This window comes from Myxine glutinosa, chromosome 13, assembly GCF_964187855.1.
Source record: "Myxine glutinosa chromosome 13, kmMyxGlut1.1, whole genome shotgun sequence".
Classification (NCBI taxonomy): Eukaryota; Metazoa; Chordata; class Myxini; order Myxiniformes; family Myxinidae; genus Myxine; species Myxine glutinosa.
The window spans coordinates 97,815,251-97,835,094 of NC_136273.1; the positions used below are offsets into that span (position 1 = coordinate 97,815,251).

Sequence of the window (19,844 nt, forward strand, 5' to 3'; positions counted from 1 at the left end):
GTGAATTAGCGGGAGAATACAAGATCAGAAGTAGGGTGGAGGGGGATTTGGGGTGTATTAGCTGGAGAATACAAGATCAGAAGTAGGGTGGAGGGGGATTTGGGGTGTATTAACGGGAGAATACAAGATCAGAAGTAGAGTGGAGGGGGATTTGGGGTGTATTAGCTGGAGAATACAAGATCAGAAGTAGGGTGGAGGGGGATTTGGGGTGTATTAGCTGGAGAATACAAGATCAGAAGTAGGGTGGAGGGGGATTTAGGGTGAATTAGCGGGAGAATACAAGATCAGAAGTAGGGTGGAGGGGGATTTGGGGTGAATTAGCGGGAGAATACAAGATCAGAAGTAGGGTGGAGGGGGATTTGGGGTGTATTAACGGGAGAATACAAGATCAGAAGTAGGGTGGAGGGGGATTTGGGGTGAATTAGCTGGAGAATACAAGATCAGAAGTAGGGTGGAGGGGGATTTGGGGTGAATTAGCTGGAGAATACAAGATCAGAAATAGGGTGGAGGGGGATTTAGGGTGAATTAGCTGGAGAATACAAGATCAGAAGTAGGGTGGAGGGGGATTTGGGGTGTATTAACGGGAGAATACAAGATCAGAAGTAGGGTGGAGGGGGATTTGGGGTGAATTAGCTGGAGAATACAAGATCAGAAATAGGGTGGAGGGGGATTTGGGGTGAAATAGCTGGAAAATACAAGATCAGAAATAGGGTGGAGGGGGATTTGGGGTGTATTAGCTGGAGAATACAAGATCAGAAGTAGGGTGGAGGGGGATTTGGGGTGTATTAGCTGGAGAATACAAGATCAGAAGTAGGGTGGAGGGGGATTTGGGGTGTATTAGCTGGAGAATACAAGATCAGAAGTAGGGTGTCGGGGGATTTGGGGTGTATTAGCTGGAGAATACAAGATCAGAAGTAGGGTGGAGGGGGATTTGGGGTGTATTAGCTGGAGAATACAAGATCAGAAGTAGGGTGGAGGGGGATTTGGGGTGTATTAGCTGGAGAATACAAGATCAGAAGTAGGGTGGAGGGGGATTTGGGGTGTATTAGCTGGAGAATACAAGATCAGAAGTAGGGTGGAGGGGGATTTGGGGTGTATTAGCTGGAGAATACAAGATCAGAAGTAGGGTGGAGGGGGATTTGGGGTGTATTAGCTGGAGAATACAAGATCAGAAGTAGGGTGGAGGGGGATTTGGGGTGTATTAGCTGGAGAATACAAGATCAGAAGTAGGGTGGAGGGGGATTTGGGGTGTATTAGCTGGAGAATACAAGATCAGAAGTAGGGTGGAGGGGGATTTGGGGTGTATTAGCTGGAGAATACAAGATCAGAAGTAGGGTGGAGGGGGATTTGGGGTGTATTAGCTGGAGAATACAAGATCAGAAGTAGGGTGGAGGGGGATTTGGGGTGTATTAGCTGGAGAATACAAGATCAGAAGTAGGGTGGAGGGGGATTTGGGGTGTATTAACGGGAGAATACAAGATCAGAAGTAGGGTGGAGGGGGATTTGGGGTGAATTAGCTGGAGAATACAAGATCAGAAGTAGGGTGGAGGGGTATTTGGGGTGTATTAGCTGGAGAATACAAGATCAGAAGTAGGGTGGAGGGGGATTTGGGGTGTATTAACGGGAGAATACAAGATCAGAAGTAGGGTGGAGGGGGATTTGGGGTGAATTAGCTGGAGAATACAAGTTCAGAAGTAGGGTGGAGGGGGATTTGGGGTGAATTAGCTGGAGAATACAAGTTCAGAAGTAGGGTGGAGGGGGATTTGGGGTGAATTAGCTGGAGAATACAAGATCAGAAGTAGGGTGGAGGGGGATTTGGGGTGAATTAGCTGGAGAATACAAGTTCAGAAGTAGGGTGGAGGGGGATTTGGGGTGAATTAGCTGGAGAATACAAGTTCAGAAGTAGGGTGGAGGGGGATTTGGGGTGAATTAGCTGGAGAATACAAGATCAGAAGTAGGGTGGAGGGGGATTTGGGGTGAATTAGCTGGAGAATACAAGATCAGAAATAGGGTGGAGGGGGATTTAGGGTGGCTGGAGAATACAAGATCAGAAGTAGGGTGGAGGGGGATTTGGGGTGAATTAGCTGGAGAATACAAGATCAGAAGTAGGGTGGAGGGGGATTTGGGGTGAATTAGCTGGAGAATACAAGATCAGAAATAGGGTGGAGGGGGATTTGGGGTGTATTAGCTGGAGAATACAAGATCAGAAGTAGGGTGGAGGGGGATTTGGGGTGAATTAGCTGGAGAATACAAGTTCAGAAGTAGGGTGGAGGGGGATTTGGGGTGAATTAGCTGGAGAATACAAGATCAGAAGTAGGGTGGAGGGGGATTTGGGGTGAATTAGCTGGAGAATACAAGATCAGAAATAGGGTGGAGGGGGATTTAGGGTGAATTAGCTGGAGAATACAAGATCAGAAGTAGGGTGGAGGGGGATTTGGGGTGTATTAACGGGAGAATACAAGATCAGAAGTAGGGTGGAGGGGGATTTGGGGTGAATTAGCTGGAGAATACAAGATCAGAAGTAGGGTGGAGGGGGATTTGGGGTGTATTAGCTGGAGAATACAAGATCAGAAATAGGGTGGAGGGGGATTTAGGGTGAATTAGCTGGAGAATACAAGATCAGAAATAGGGTGGAGGGGGATTTAGGGTGAATTAGCTGGAGAATACAAGATCAGAAGTAGGGTGGAGGGGGATTTGGGGTGTATTAACGGGAGAATACAAGATCAGAAATAGGGTGGAGGGGGATTTAGGGTGAATTAGCTGGAGAATACAAGATCAGAAGTAGGGTGGAGGGGGATTTGGGGTGTATTAACGGGAGAATACAAGATCAGAAATAGGGTGGAGGGGGATTTAGGGTGAATTAGCTGGAGAATACAAGATCAGAAGTAGGGTGGAGGGGGATTTGGGGTGTATTAACGGGAGAATACAAGATCAGAAGTAGGGTGGAGGGGGATTTGGGGTGAATTAGCTGGAGAATACAAGATCAGAAGTAGGGTGGAGGGGGATTTGGGGTGTATTAGCTGGAGAATACAAGATCAGAAATAGGGTGGAGGGGGATTTAGGGTGAATTAGCTGGAGAATACAAGATCAGAAGTAGGGTGGAGGGGGATTTGGGGTGTATTAACGGGAGAATACAAGATCAGAAATAGGGTGGAGGGGGATTTAGGGTGAATTAGCTGGAGAATACAAGATCAGAAGTAGGGTGGAGGGGGATTTAGGGTGAATTAGCTGGAGAATACAAGATCAGAAGTAGGGTGGAGGGGGATTTGGGGTGTATTAGCTGGAGAATACAAGATCAGAAGTAGGGTGGAGGGGGATTTGGGGTGTATTAGCTGGAGAATACAAGATCAGAAGTAGGGTGGAGGGGGATTTGGGGGGTATTAACGGGAGAATACAAGATCAGAAGTAGGGTGGAGGAGGATTTGGGGTGTATTAGCTGGAGAATACAAGATCAGAAGTAGGGTGGAGGGGGATTTGGGGTGAATTAGCTGGAGAATACAAGATCAGAAGTAGGGTGGAGGGGGATTTGGGGTGTATTAGCTGGAGAATACAAGATCAGAAGTAGGGTGGAGGGGGATTTGGGGTGTATTAGCTGGAGAATACAAGATCAGAAGTAGGGTGGAGGGGGATTTGGGGTGTATTAGCTGGAGAATACAAGATCAGAAGTAGGGTGGAGGGGGATTTGGGGGGTATTAACGGGAGAATACAAGATCAGAAGTAGGGTGGAGGGGGATTTGGGGTGTATTAGCTGGAGAATACAAGATCAGAAGTAGGGTGGAGGGGGATTTGGGGTGAATTAGCTGGAGAATACAAGATCAGAAGTAGGGTGGAGGGGGATTTGGGGTGAATTAGCTGGAGAATACAAGTTCAGAAATAGGGTGGAGGGGGATTTGGGGTGAATTAACTGGAGAATACAAGATCAGAAGTAGGGTGGAGGGGGATTTGGGGTGAATTAGCTGGAGAATACAAGATCAGAAGTAGGGTGGAGGGGGATTTGGGGTGAATTAGCTGGAGAATATAAGATTAGAAATAGGGTGGAGGGGGATTTGGGGTGAATTAGCTGGAGAATACAAGATCAGAAGTAGGGTGGAGGGGGATTTGGGGTGAATTAGCTGGAGAATACAAGATCAGAAGTAGGGTGGAGGGGGATTTGGGGTGTATTAGCTGGAGAATACAAGATCAGAAGTAGGGTGGAGGGGGATTTGGGGTGTATTAGCTGGAGAATACAAGATCAGAAGTAGGGTGGAGGGGGATTTGGGGTGTATTAGCTGGAGAATACAAGATCAGAAGTAGGGTGGAGGGGGATTTGGGGTGTATTAGCTGGAGAATACAAGATCAGAAGTAGGGTGGAGGGGGATTTGGGGTGTATTAGCTGGAGAATACAAGATCAGAAGTAGGGTGGAGGGGGATTTGGGGTGTATTAGCTGGAGAATACAAGATCAGAAGTAGGGTGGAGGGGGATTTGGGGTGTATTAGCTGGAGAATACAAGATCAGAAGTAGGGTGGAGGGGGATTTGGGGTGTATTAACGGGAGAATACAAGATCAGAAGTAGGGTGGAGGGGGATTTGGGGTGAATTAGCTGGAGAATACAAGATCAGAAGTAGGGTGGAGGGGTATTTGGGGTGTATTAGCTGGAGAATACAAGATCAGAAGTAGGGTGGAGGGGGATTTGGGGTGTATTAACGGGAGAATACAAGATCAGAAGTAGGGTGGAGGGGGATTTGGGGTGAATTAGCTGGAGAATACAAGTTCAGAAGTAGGGTGGAGGGGGATTTGGGGTGAATTAGCTGGAGAATACAAGATCAGAAGTAGGGTGGAGGGGGATTTGGGGTGAATTAGCTGGAGAATACAAGATCAGAAATAGGGTGGAGGGGGATTTAGGGTGAATTAGCTGGAGAATACAAGATCAGAAGTAGGGTGGAGGGGGATTTGGGGTGAATTAGCTGGAGAATACAAGTTCAGAAGTAGGGTGGAGGGGGATTTGGGGTGAATTAGCTGGAGAATACAAGATCAGAAATAGGGTGGAGGGGGATTTGGGGTGTATTAGCTGGAGAATACAAGATCAGAAGTAGGGTGGAGGGGGATTTGGGGTGAATTAGCTGGAGAATACAAGTTCAGAAGTAGGGTGGAGGGGGATTTGGGGTGAATTAGCTGGAGAATACAAGATCAGAAGTAGGGTGGAGGGGGATTTGGGGTGAATTAGCTGGAGAATACAAGATCAGAAATAGGGTGGAGGGGGATTTAGGGTGAATTAGCTGGAGAATACAAGATCAGAAGTAGGGTGGAGGGGGATTTGGGGTGTATTAGCTGGAGAATACAAGATCAGAAATAGGGTGGAGGGGGATTTGGGGTGTATTAACGGGAGAATACAAGATCAGAAGTAGGGTGGAGGGGGATTTGGGGTGAATTAGCTGGAGAATACAAGTTCAGAAGTAGGGTGGAGGGGGATTTGGGGTGAATTAGCTGGAGAATACAAGATCAGAAATAGGGTTGAGGGGGATTTGGGGTGTATTAGCTGGAGAATACAAGATCAGAAGTAGGGTGGAGGGGGATTTGGGGTGAATTAGCTGGAGAATACAAGTTCAGAAGTAGGGTGGAGGGGGATTTGGGGTGAATTAGCTGGAGAATACAAGATCAGAAGTAGGGTGGAGGGGGATTTGGGGTGAATTAGCTGGAGAATACAAGATCAGAAATAGGGTGGAGGGGGATTTAGGGTGAATTAGCTGGAGAATACAAGATCAGAAGTAGGGTGGAGGGGGATTTGGGGTGTATTAGCTGGAGAATACAAGATCAGAAATAGGGTGGAGGGGGATTTAGGGTGAATTAGCTGGAGAATACAAGATCAGAAGTAGGGTGGAGGGGGATTTGGGGTGTATTAGCTGGAGAATACAAGATCAGAAGTAGGGTGGAGGGGGATTTGGGGTGTATTAGCTGGAGAATACAAGATCAGAAGTAGGGTGGAGGGGGATTTGGGGTGTATTAACGGGAGAATACAAGATCAGAAATAGGGTGGAGGGGGATTTAGGGTGAATTAGCTGGAGTATAAAAGATCAGAAGTAGGGTGGAGGGGGATTTGGGGTGTATTAACGGGAGAATACAAGATCAGAAGTAGGGTGGAGGGGGATTTAGGGTGAATTAGCTGGAGTATAAAAGATCAGAAGTAGGGTGGAGGGGGATTTGGGGTGAATTAGCTGGAGTATAAAAGATCAGAAGTAGGGTGGAGGGGGATTTGGGGTGAATTAGCTGGAGTATAAAAGATCAGAAGTAGGGTGGAGGGGGATTTGGGGTGAATTAGCTGGAGTATAAAAGATCAGAAGTAGGGTGGAGGGGGATTTAGGGTGAATTAGCTGGAGTATAAAAGATCAGAAGTAGGGTGGAGGGGGATTTGGGGTGAATTAGCTGGAGAATACAAGATCAGAAGTAGGGTGGAGGGGGATTTGGGGTGTATTAACGGGAGAATACAAGATCAGAAGTAGAGTGGAGGGGGATTTGGGGTGTATTAGCTGGAGAATACAAGATCAGAAGTAGGGTGGAGGGGGATTTGGGGTGTATTAGCTGGAGAATACAAGATCAGAAGTAGGGTGGAGGGGGATTTGGGGTGTATTAACTGGAGAATACAAGATCAGAAATAGGGTGGAGGGGGATTTAGGGTGAATTAGCTGGAGTATAAAAGATCAGAAGTAGGGTGGAGGGGGATTTGGGGTGTATTAACGGGAGAATACAAGATCAGAAGTAGGGTGGAGGGGGATTTGGGGTGAATTAGCTGGAGAATACAAGATCAGAAGTAGGGTGGAGGGGGATTTAGGGTGAATTAGCTGGAGTATAAAAGATCAGAAGTAGGGTGGAGGGGGATTTGGGGTGTATTAACGGGAGAATACAAGATCAGAAGTAGGGTGGAGGGGGATTTGGGGTGAATTAGCTGGAGAATACAAGATCAGAAGTAGGGTGGAGGGGGATTTAGGGTGAATTAGCTGGAGTATAAAAGATCAGAAGTAGGGTGGAGGGGGATTTGGGGTGAATTAGCTGGAGTATAAAAGATCAGAAGTAGGGTGGAGGGGGATTTGGGGTGAATTAGCTGGAGTATAAAAGATCAGAAGTAGGGTGGAGGGGGATTTGGGGTGAATTAGCTGGAGTATAAAAGATCAGAAGTAGGGTGGAGGGGGATTTGGGGTGAATTAGCTGGAGTATAAAAGATCAGAAGTAGGGTGGAGGGGGATTTAGGGTGAATTAGCTGGAGTATAAAAGATCAGAAGTAGGGTGGAGGGGGATTTGGGGTGAATTAGCTGGAGAATACAAGATCAGAAGTAGGGTGGAGGGGGATTTGGGGTGTATTAACGGGAGAATACAAGATCAGAAGTAGAGTGGAGGGGGATTTGGGGTGTATTAGCTGGAGAATACAAGATCAGAAGTAGGGTGGAGGGGGATTTGGGGTGTATTAGCTGGAGAATACAAGATCAGAAGTAGGGTGGAGGGGGATTTGGGGTGTATTAGCTGGAGAATACAAGATCAGAAGTAGGGTGGAGGGGGATTTGGGGTGTATTAACGGGAGAATACAAGATCAGAAGTAGAGTGGAGGGGGATTTGGGGTGTATTAGCTGGAGAATACAAGATCAGAAGTAGGGTGGAGGGGGATTTGGGGTGTATTAGCTGGAGAATACAAGATCAGAAGTAGGGTGGAGGGGGATTTGGGGTGAATTAGCGGGAGAATACAAGATCAGAAATAGGGTGGAGGGGGATTTGGGGTGAATTAGCGGGAGAATACAAGATCAGAAGTAGGGTGGAGGGGGATTTGGGGTGTATTAGCTGGAGAATACAAGATCAGAAGTAGGGTGGAGGGGGATTTGGGGTGTATTAACGGGAGAATACAAGATCAGAAGTAGGGTGGAGGGGGATTTGGGGTGAATTAGCTGGAGAATACAAGATCAGAAGTAGGGTGGAGGGGGATTTGGGGTGTATTAACGGGAGAATACAAGATCAGAAGTAGGGTGGAGGGGGATTTGGGGTGAATTAGCTGGAGAATACAAGATCAGAAATAGGGTGGAGGGGGATTTAGGGTGAATTAGCTGGAGAATACAAGATCAGAAGTAGGGTGGAGGGGGATTTGGGGTGTATTAGCTGGAGAATACAAGATCAGAAGTAGGGTGGAGGGGGATTTGGGGTGTATTAGCTGGAGAATACAAGATCAGAAGTAGGGTGGAGGGGGATTTGGGGTGTATTAACGGGAGAATACAAGATCAGAAGTAGGGTGGAGGGGGATTTGGGGTGTATTAACGGGAGAATACAAGATCAGAAATAGGGTGGAGGGGGATTTGGGGTGTACTAACGGGAGAATACAAGATCAGAAATAGGGTGGAGGGGGATTTGGGGTGAATTAGCTGGAGAATACAAGATCAGAAATAGGGTGGAGGGGGATTTGGGGTGAATTAGCTGGAGAATACAAGATCAGAAATAGGGTTGAGGGGGATTTGGGGTGAATTAGCTGGAGAATACAAGATCAGAAGTAGGGTGGAGGGGGATTTGGGGTGTATTAACGGGAGAATACAAGATCAGAAATAGGGTGGAGGGGGATTTGGGGTGAATTAGCTGGAGAATACAAGATCAGAAATAGGGTGGAGGGGGATTTGGGGTGTATTAGCTGGAGAATACAAGTTCAGAAGTAGGGTGGAGGGGGATTTGGGGTGAATTAGCTGGAGAATACAAGATCAGAAGTAGGGTGGAGGGGGATTTGGGGTGAATTAGCTGGAGAATACAAGATCAGAAGTAGGGTGGAGGGGGATTTGGGGTGTATTAACGGGAGAATACAAGATCAGAAATAGGGTGGGGTGGGATTTGGGGTGAATTAGCTGGAGTATAAAAGATCACGGTTTTGGATGGGGTAAGATAAGAGATGGTGATGAACAGCTGTTGTGAAGACCTGGAGGGAGGAGTGGCATTGAAGAGAATGTGGAAGGTGATTCCACAGGTGGGGGAAAAAAAGGAACAAATGAGTGCTGGTGAGCAGTGAACCTGGATTCATGCAGTTTTACCAGAAGGGGGTGAAGGTTGACTATGTGAGCACTGCAGAAACCTTGTGGGGGTGGAAGGGGGACACGGAAAGAGCAAAGCCAGCTAAAGCTAATAGCATTTTAGGTTGTATTCATATGAAGATAAATAATAAATCAAGAGGTCGTGTTAACTCTGTACGGGAGTGCAGTGAGGTCACATCTGGAATATTGTGTACAGTTTTGGTTTCCGTATCTGTGGAAGGACATAGTTGTCATTGAGTAGGTTCAGCGTATATCGACTGCATTGATCCGAGGCTGAGCCACGATGGCAAAAAAAAATTCATTAAAATTAAAAAAACAAGAAAAACCAAGGAAAACTTTTCTTCGCCAAAATAAAAAATTCCTCATGGTTTTCTGGTTTCAGGAAAACTCTTCTTATTTTAAGAAAATATTTTCTTCACAAGAACATTATGTTTGGCAGTGCAGACAAAGCGATGAAGCGTAGCTGAAAGAGATAGGACTTTTTACATTAGAAAGAAGGTGATTACAAGGGGATCAGATAGAGGGTGTTGACAAAATATTGAAGGGTGTTGACAAAATATTGAAGGGTGTTGACAAAATATTGAAGGGTGTTGACAAAATTAATGGAGATTTTTTTTTCTGCAAAATTAACAATGACATGACCAACAGCCACAGACAATGACATGACCAACAGCCACAGACAATGACATGACCAACAGCCACAGACAATGACATGACCAACAGCCACAGACAATGACATGACCAACAGCCACAGACAATGACATGACCAACAGCCACAGACAATGACATGACCAGCAGCCACAGACAATGACATGACCAGCAGCCACAGACAATGACATGACCAACAGCCACAGACAATGACATGACCAACAGCCACAGACAATGACATGACCAACAGCCACAGACAATGACATGACCAACAGCCACAGACAATGACATGACCAACAGCCACAGACAATGACATGACCAACAGCCACAGACAATGACATGACCAGCAGCCACAGACAATGACATGACCAGCAGCCACAGACAATGACATGACCAGCAGCCACAGACAATGACATGACCAACAGCCACAGACAATGACATGACCAACAGCCACAGACAATGACATGACCAACAGCCACAGACAATGACATGACCAACAGCCACAGACAATGACATGACCAACAGCCACAGACAATGACATGACCAGCAGCCACAGACAATGACATGACCAACAGCCACAGACAATGACATGACCAACAGCCACAGACAATGACATGACCAACAGCCACAGAAAATGACATGACCAGCAGCCACAGACAATGACATGACCAACAGCCACAGACAATGACATGACCAGCACCCACAGACAATGACATGACCAACAGCCACAGACAATGACATGACCAGCAGCCACAGACAATGACATGACCAGCAGCCACAGACAATGACATGACCAGCAGCCACAGACAATGACATGACCAGCAGCCACAGACAATGACATGACCAACAGCCACAGACAATGACATGACCAACAGCCACAGACAATGACATGACCAACAGCCACAGACAATGACATAACCAGCAGCCACAGACAATGACATGACCAACAGCCACAGACAATGACATGACCAGCAGCCACAGACAATGACATGACCAGCAGCCACAGACAATGACATGACCAGCAGCCACAGACAATGACATGACCAACAGCCACAAATTTGAACCCCTGACCCCAATAAATTAAGTAAACAAGAACGACACTCTTCAACATCGTGACGTCGACCGACATTCCAACGCCCACATTATTACATCATTGGACATACTTGCACCAAGTTTGATTTAAATCTCTTCAGCTGTTCTCAAGTATCACAAGTTTTTATCTGACATGACCTCTGACCTTTGATGATAAAAATCTCATCAGTTCATCTTTCCATCATAATATATACTTGTACCAAGTTTGGTCAAAATCCCATCACTGGTTCACAAGTTGGCATCGTAACAGGTTTTTTTTTACCTGACGGGACATCTGACCTTTCACCTCTTAACCCAAAAATATAATCAGTTCATCTTTACATCATGATACATACCTGTACCAAATTTAATTGAGATCCCTTCAGGTGCTCTTCAGTCAGTTATCGCCTCTTATCGCCAATCTCGCACAAACGGACACATAAGACATAATAAGGGGAGCGGAAGACAAGATGGGGAGAGAGGGGAGCACACAAGCACAACAACAGTAGAGAACGAGGACGTCGGTAGATCTGTGGAAGGGGGAGGGCTGGGGAGGAGTACACGGTATAAAGCAAATGAACACTACTAGGAATTTCAGGAAAGAAGTTGGGGATTGAAAGAGGTGGATTTGGGGTGTTTTAATGGGGGTATAACAGATCAAGGTTTTGGATGGGGGGAAGATGGTAGTGAACAGCTGTTTTAAAGACCTGGAGCTGTTTAAATTTAAAAAACAGTTGTTTAAATTAATAGTAAATATCATCATTTTAAACTTACCCTGTGCATTGACCAGCACAGACATGACCTTCCCTTTGGTGTTAAAAAGCACTAAGGTTTGGGTATATCCCCCCTTCCCGCGCCTCCTCTCCCCAAGCCCTCTCCCTCCCACACATCTCCCTGCTCTCAAATGTTGTGTTTGTGTGCTTCCCCTTCTCCCCCCATCTTGTCTTCCGCTCCCTCTTTTTATATATTTTGTTTGTCTGGTTGATTTGTTTGTGAAGTAAATGTCAGCTCTTTCACGAGCCTCGATTCAGTATACAAAAAAAAAGAAAAAAAGAAGCCAGCCCATCTATGAACCTGTGGGCCTTGCACTGGTCCACGTCCTTGGGAGTTTACAGTACGGAGAGCAGGAAGCTACCATCTTTTTGGGCGAGGTCAGAAAGTTCTCCAACCCTTTAGTTGTGCAGAGGCACATCCCTTTCTCGCAGGTCTGTTTCCAAGTATTTTCAACTTCTTTTAGAAGCTTTGTGAGCTATTTTAAATAACGCTCCTTATCTTGCACACACATTATGCTTTATGCTGCCCCGAACACCGTCGTTTCTCAGGGTTTCTCCTGCACCGAGTATTCTGAAGCGGATGACGTCATTTTGAAAGTCGCATATTGTCAGGTACTATAATGTAAAACCCCATTGTACATCACTTCATCTTTCATTGTCCAAATTCCGTTTCAGATGGGCCTCAAAATGTGACAGTGACCCCGAAAATAGATCTGATCGAGGGTCAATCGACGCATTTGAACTGCCAGGTGGACAGCAACCCTCCGTCTAACATCATCTGGACCCGAGAAGGCAGAAACATGTCGGCTAACAGCCTTAAATACTCGGTCAACCGACTTCAGCTGACAATAACATCGGTGGGCCTCCATGATGCAGGCATGTACACCTGCGAAGCGACAAACATCTATGGGGAGGCAAATGGCACAGTGATGATCACTGTACAAGGTAAGTACAAAGTCTGAGAAGTTGGGGAAAAAAAATCACCCACTGGGAAAAACACTCATGGACTAAATATGAAATGTTTACTCTTCTGGTATTCTGCCTTGTGTTGGAGTTCCGAAAACTTTTACCATCAACTTTCCTGTCACATCTTTCTTGTCCCCAACCGAGCGTTAGCTCGGCCAGAGGCTTCTGGGTGCTGTCAGTCCGTCCGTCTGACTTGTTTCCATCCAGAACCTGCACTGGAAAATCACTGGACGCATTTCTTTCATCTACCATATAAAACACAATGTGTTTGTGTGTGTGTGTGTCTGTCCCCCTTCATAAGGGTGGGTTTTAAAGGCTTTGAGTTTTGGAGGGATTTGAGTGGGGGATTAAGGGGCAATTTGAACACGACTGTGTCCACCGGTTAAAAGACCTAAAAGACTCTGAGCACCCAAAATACCCCAAGGACCCAGAAGACCCAATGGACCCCAAACGCGTAAAATACCCGAAGATCCAAAATACCCTGAAGACTCCAAAGACCCCGAGGATTCAAAATACCCAAACAACCCCAAGGAACCAAATGACCCAGAGGACCAAAAAGACCCCAACGATGAAGAAGACCCCCAAGGACTCTGAAGTTACAAAATACCCTGAAGACCCAAAATACCCCAAAATAGGCAAAAGACCCTGAAGGCTCTCACTCTCTTCAATCCCACTCCTCCCTCCAGGTCTTTCAAACGGCTGTCCACCACCATCTCGTATCTTCCCCCATCCAAACCCTTGATCTTTTCTACCCCCGTTAATTCACCCCAAATCCACTTTTTTGAAATACCGACTTCTTTCCTGGAAGTCCGAGCAGTGTCCACGTGTTTGTTTTTTTACTCTCCCACTCCCCTCCCCCCCTTCCCATGCCTCCTCCCCCCCCCCCCCAAGCCCTCTCCCTCCCACAGATCTTCCGATGTCCCTGCTCTGCATCTTGTTCTCCCGCTCCCTTTAGCATATGTTTTATGTTTCATGTGTCAGTTTGTCTTTATTGTGATCAATGTTAGCTCTTACACGAGCCTCGACCTTGTATACAAAAAATAAATAAATAAAAAGACCCAAATGGACCCCAAACACTCAAAATACCCAGAAGACCCTGAAGACTGTTAAAGACCCAAAATATCATGAAGACCCAAAATTCCACAAAGACCCAAAGACCCAAAATACCACCAAAGACCTTTAAAGACCCCACAGACCCAAAAGCCTGAAAAGGTCCTGAAGACCCAAAAGACTCCAAGGCTCCAATAGACCCTAAGGATCCAAAAGACCCAAACAACCCCGAGGACCCAAACAAACCAGAGGACCGAAATGACCCAGAAGACCCAAAAGACCCCAAGGATGCAGAAGACCCCAAGGGCTCTGAAGGCCCAAAATACCCTGAAGACCCTAAAGACCTAAAGAATGAAAAGACCCTGAAGACCCAATGGACCCCAAAGACCCCAAGGACCCCAAGGACCCAGAAGACCCCCAAAGACTGAAGACTCAAAGACCGAAAAGACCCTGAAGACTGTTAAAGACCCAAAATACCCCCAAAGACCCAAAATCTCACAAAGACTCCAAAGACCCCAAAGAACCAAAAATACCCCCAAAGACCCTTAAGGACCATTAAACACCCAAAATACCCCAAAGACTGAAAATACACCAAAGACCCTTAAAAGACTGTTAAACACCCAAAAGACTCCAAATACCCTGAATACCCTGAAGACCCTTAAATACCCTGAAGACAAAAAATACCCCAAAGCCCCTGAAGACCCCAAGGACCAAAATGACCCAGAGGACTTAAAAGACTGAAAAAACCCTGAAAACCCAAAATACCCCAAAGACCTCAAGTCCCAAAAGACCACACAAATCGGAAAGACCCTGAAGACCCAAAATTCCCCAAATACCCATGAAACCCTGAATACCCAAAATACCCCAATACCCTTGAAGACCCAAAAGACCCTGAAGACTGTTAAAGACCCAAAAGACCACAAAGATCCAAAATACTCAAAATACCCCCAAAGACCTTTCAAGACCCTGAAGACCCCCCAAAAAACGAAAACCGAAAAGACCCCGAAGACCCAAAATACCCCAAAGACCCAAACAATCCAAAAAAATCGAAAATACCCTGAGGACCCCAGAGACCCAAATTACCCCTAAGATCCAAAATACCCCAAATATTCAGATCGAGGACCCAAAATATTCAAATGACTCAAAAGACCTAGAGTACCCAAAAGACGCTGATGAACCAGAAGACCCAAAATACACAAAAGATGCTGAAGACACAAAAGACCCAAGGACACAAAAGACCCTGAAGACACTGAGGACCCAAATGACCCAGAGGACAAAAAGACCCCAAGGACACAAAAGACCCCAAGGACTCCGAAGACCCAAAAGAAGAGTAATTATGCCTCTTACATTGGAATTGTAGACGGTGGCCTGCAAACTGAGCCTCATCGTCGGTGTACAGAAGCAATATTTTTTTTATCACAATAAATACAAGGCATAGGGAGGTGAAATTTGCTGCACATGATGTGCAATGCGCACAGAGTAAAACGAGTGTTCATTCACGTCTGCAGGATGTCTAAGAAATAAAGATGATATGAGCACACCTGACACTAGGCCCAGGCTTCAGACTTTGGCATGCCCACGTGGCTGCACCGTCAAAAACTGTTCCAACCCGTCATTTTGGCAGGCTTCATCCTAGTATATACGTAAAAGCGTAACTTTCTTTCATGTTATGCAATAACTTCTGGGCGTGGGTATTCATCACGTCAAATGATTTTGGGATCGGAGCCAATTTGGAATTTTGGTGATTAAAAAAGCATTTACGGGAGAGAATAGTACAAGATTGTACATATGCTTCAGGTACCATTATTTATTTATATACACTTTACCATCACCACCACCGACACACAACGTTGGAGTATTTATTATCTCCACCACCAAAGGTGGACAGAGGTTATGTTTTCACTGCTGTCTGGTTGTTCGTCTGTCTGTGAACAGAATATCTCAAAAAATTGTTGATGGATTCGGATGAAATTTGGTGGAGACGTTGGGTGTGTGACACGGACGAAAGGATTCGATTTTGCTGATGATCCGGATCCGGATTCTGGAATTTTAAGTGATTCTTCACCATTGAGAGAAAGGGCCAAAAGTAATATATAACATATCTCAAAAAGTTATTGATGGATTCGGATGAAATTTGGTGGAGACGTTGGGTGTGTGACGGACGAAAGGATTCGATTTTGCTGATGATCCGGATCCGGATTCTGGAATTTTAAGTGATTCTTCACCATTGAGAGAAAGGGCCCAAAGTAATATATAACATATCTCAAAAAGTTATTGATGGATTCGGCCGAAACCTGGTGGACAGGTTGGGTGTGCGACGAGAACAATTTGATTCGATTTTGCTGATGATCCAGATCCGGATTCTGGAATTTTAAGTGATTCTTCACCATTTTATACCTCTCCCCCCCGCCCTCCCCCTCCCACGCCTCCTGCCCCCAAGCCCTCTCCCTCCCACACTTCTCCCTGCTCTCAAATGTTGTGGTTGTGTGCTTCCCCTTCTCTCCCCATCTTGTCTTCCGCTCCCTCTTTTTGTGTGTTTTGTTTGTCTGGTTGATTTGTTTGTGAAATAAGTGTTAGCTCTTTCACGAGCCTCGATTCAGTATACAAAAAAAAAAAAAAAAAAATTGAGAGAAAGGGCCCAAAGTAATATATAACATATCTCAAAAAGTTATTGATGAATTCGGACGAAACTTGGTGGACAGATTGGGTGTGCGACGAGAACAATTTGATTCGATTTTGATGAAGATCCAGATCCGGTCCAATATTTTTTTTTAACGATTCTTCACCATTGAGAGATAGGCCCAACACCAATATATAGCACAATATTTCAAAAGGTTATAGACGGATTTGGACGAAACCTGATGGAGAGGTTGGGTGTCTGACAAGGACAATTCGATTCGATTTTGGTGAAGGTCTGAATATGGATTCGGATATGAGAATTATTTATTTTTTAAGTGATTCTTCACCATTGGGAGATCGGGCCAAAAACGACACATAACAGGATATCTCAAAAAGTTCTGGACGGATTTGGACGAAACTTGTTGGACAGGTTGTAGGTAAAGATAGGTGAAGAATCGATTCAATTTTGGTGAAGATCCGGATCCGGATCAGGCTCGTAGATTTTTTAAAGTAATTCTTCCCCTTTGGGAGATGGGGCCAATAAGACGGAGGATGCTCTCTACTGAGTGCTATTCTCGTTTAAATATGCTTCACCACCTCCACGACCAACATACCATTTTTTATTTAAATACACACTTAACCATCAGTACCGACATACAAAATGACGACCATGAAATATTTCTTTATTTATCCACATTTCCATCAGTGCTGCCGACACACGACATTGAATTATTTATTTATATACCTTTTACCATCACCACCACCTACAGACCAGCTTTAATTATTTATTTATCTATATACACTTTACCACCACCTTTAATTATTTATTTACATACCATTTACCTTTCTTCAACCTTTCTTTTTGTGTATATCCATTTATTTATTTATTTATTTAAATGTAAGATCCAGACATCCCATTGAAGGTCCCAGACATCCCGTCCCATTGAATTGAAGGCACTGATGGGGATGTGTTCTCGAGTAGGATTTGCATCCCTGTTGTGTTTATTTTCTGATTTCACTCCCAGTACAAGCAACGTCCTTCCTGCTGTCCGTCGGTGTACCGATGGCTGTTTTCTGCATGCTGTTTTTCCTGCTGCTGTTCGCGTACATTTTCTTCTTCAAACAACGTGAGACATCCCAGAATCGGACATTGATGGACGAGCAGTAGCGGCTGATTCATTGACCTTTGTTGTAAAGCATCACACCATTTACTTTCCTTGGAAAGTCTTTAAACTTTGAAGGCCTCAGTTTGTCGTTCTCAGCTACATTCTTCATTTCATTTGAGCCTCATCCATGAGCTCGGGCGTTTGTCTTTCTCAGATTTCAGGCCCATAAATTCTACAAAGGAACTTGCTGATAAAACCGGATCCCTTAATAAAATGGTAAGATTAATCTTTTGGTGTCCAAGTTTAATAGATATGTGTTAATTGAATAATCTCTCCTGTGGTGGTACCAGGGCCATTCGAAAATTCTGCAAACCACATACATTTTATTTATTTATTTATTTATTTACTACTGATCGCAATGGCAGAACACGAACGCTTTTTATATTTTATTCAACATAAAATATATTTAAAATATATAAAACATCTCAGTAGTGTCCACCTTGTTTATCCCGCGTACCCACTGCCCCCCTCCCCGCCCCACCTCCCCAACCCTCTCCCTTCCACAGATCTCCCGATGTCCCTGTTCTCTGCTGTTGTTGTGCTTCCCTTTCTCTCCCCATCCCTTTATTGTATGTTCCACGTGTCAGCAACCCTCTTATGGTTAAACTGCCAAAATCAAGACTCTCTGCTCACCTTCACTCCTTCATTCCCTTTTTCTTTTTTCTTCCTCCTCTGGAACAAACTCCCCCACTCTCTTCAATCCCACTCATCCCTCTGGGTCTTTAAAACATCTGTTCACCACCATCTCTTATCTTCCCCCATCCAAAACCTTGATCTTTTCTACCCCCGCTAATTCAACCCAGATCCACTTTTTTGAAATACCAACTTCCTTCCTGGAAGTCCGAGCAGTGTCCATGTGTTTTTTTTTTACCTCTCCCCCCCTCCTTCCCATGACTCCTCTCCCCCCCCCCCTTCCCATGACTCCTCCCCTCCCCCCCTTCCCATGACTCCTCCCCTCCCCCCCCCCCTTTTCATGCGTACTCCCCCCAAGCCCTCTCCCTCCCACAGATCTCCCGATGTCCCTGCTCTCCATCTTGTCTCACGCTCCCTTTATCATATGTTTCATGTTCTATGTGTCAGTTTGTCTTTTTGTGATCAATGTTAGCTCTTACACGAGCCTCGATCTTGTATACCAAAAAAAAAAAAGAAGCTCTTATACGAGCCTCGACTTAGTATCCAAAAAAACACGATGTACTGTATATAATACGGAATAAAATGGGTTTTTTGTTATTACAAATGGCATGTAGTTATTGATTGCACAATACAAAAGTTGGACTATTGCATCTCATTTGTGAACCTTTTGGAACGCCTCTCATATATCTCACCCACGTGCAGGGCCACATACAGAAATCGATGTCCTCCACCCATTTTTGGCAACAAGTAGACTCGGTTACTCAAGATTATGATGACGTGGACGTTGGGAGCCAGGATGTCATGGAGCAAGATGGCATTGTGTACACAATGGTCACTTGTCGAGACTCGACCTTACTCCCGAGCCGAGCTAAAGAATCCATAGAATGTACTGCTGGAGACACAATATATACACAACCTGTTTTACACACAAGCCAGGAATGCATATATGAAAATATTTGAATCTGCATAACAGTGAACAATTTGAGTTTCCTTTTGAACGTTTTATCTCTATTTTTGCAATGTGCACTGAAAAGGGGTGGAGGGGGCAGTGGAAGTGGGTCTCCCCAGTTGTGTGTGAGTAAAAGGAAATTGTGGATATCTTGTGGCTTGTGGTAGCAAAGAGGCAGCAAAGTGGCAGCAAAGAGGCAGCAAAGAGGCAGCAAAGAGGCAGCAAAGAGGCAGCAAAGTGGCAGCAAAGAGGCAGCAAAGTGGCAGCAAATAGGTTTAATGTTTTAAAAATCCTTCTTGCGTGTGGCGTGATGGGGCCTATCAGGAATTATTCCCTTGCGGAAAATGTAAAATTTGCTGTATTTATTAACTGCTATGTACTGTACATTATTTACTGTTGTCGTATTAAAAATTATTATTGTGTATAAATTAGCATGTGGAGATGCCTCCTTTCCCAAGCATTGCGGTAATTAGTACAGAGGAGCCCAAACTGCGGGAAACCCGACCAGGCCCAAACCACAACTGCTCGGCCATTCTGAACGTAGCCCCACGTGGCCTCCTCAACCCACAAATATAAAAAGACAAAACTATAAAATATAATACCAAATATTCCAAGGGAAAAATGTTAGACTGCTGTATTGACGGTGAATCTAAGAATTATTGAAATCCACTGCAATTGCAACAATGGTGTGTGTTTGTAAAAGTTGTCCTGACTTTCTCTCTCTCTCTCTCTCTCTCTCTCTCTGACTCTCCCTCTCTCTCTGACTCCCTCTCTCTCTCTGACTCTGACTCTCTCTCTCTCTCCCTCTCTCCCTCTCCCCCTCTCTCTCCCCCCTCTCTCTCCCCCTCTCTCGCCCCCTCTCTCTCCCCCTCTCTCTCCCCCTCTCTCTCCCCCTCTCTCTCCCCCTCCCTCTCCCCCTCTCTCTCCCCCTCTGTCTCTCTC

At 45.4% G+C, this 19,844-nt stretch overlaps 1 protein-coding gene across 20 annotated transcripts in view; it reads left to right on the forward strand.

Annotated features, from left to right (window-relative positions):
* Nucleotides 1–19,330, forward strand: part of LOC137439133 (sialic acid-binding Ig-like lectin 8) — an 85,296-nt gene extending 65,966 nt beyond the window's left edge. For 18 of the 20 annotated variants that reach the window (XM_068134847.2, XM_078767788.1, XM_078767794.1 and 15 more), the window contains 4 exons: nt 12,195–12,464; nt 17,180–17,281; nt 17,475–17,536; nt 18,656–19,330. In XM_068134847.2, the coding sequence (XP_067990948.2) occupies nt 12,195–12,464; nt 17,180–17,281; nt 17,475–17,536; nt 18,656–18,913 (692 nt within the window). In that variant the 3' untranslated portion in view covers nt 18,914–19,330. Of the gene's footprint in view, nt 1–12,194; nt 12,465–17,179; nt 17,346–17,474; nt 17,537–18,655 lie in introns of all 20 variants that reach the window. The other 2 variants (XR_013621275.1, XR_013621274.1) reach the window with 1 other exon arrangement.
* The last annotated feature ends 514 nt before the right edge of the window (nt 19,331–19,844 follow it).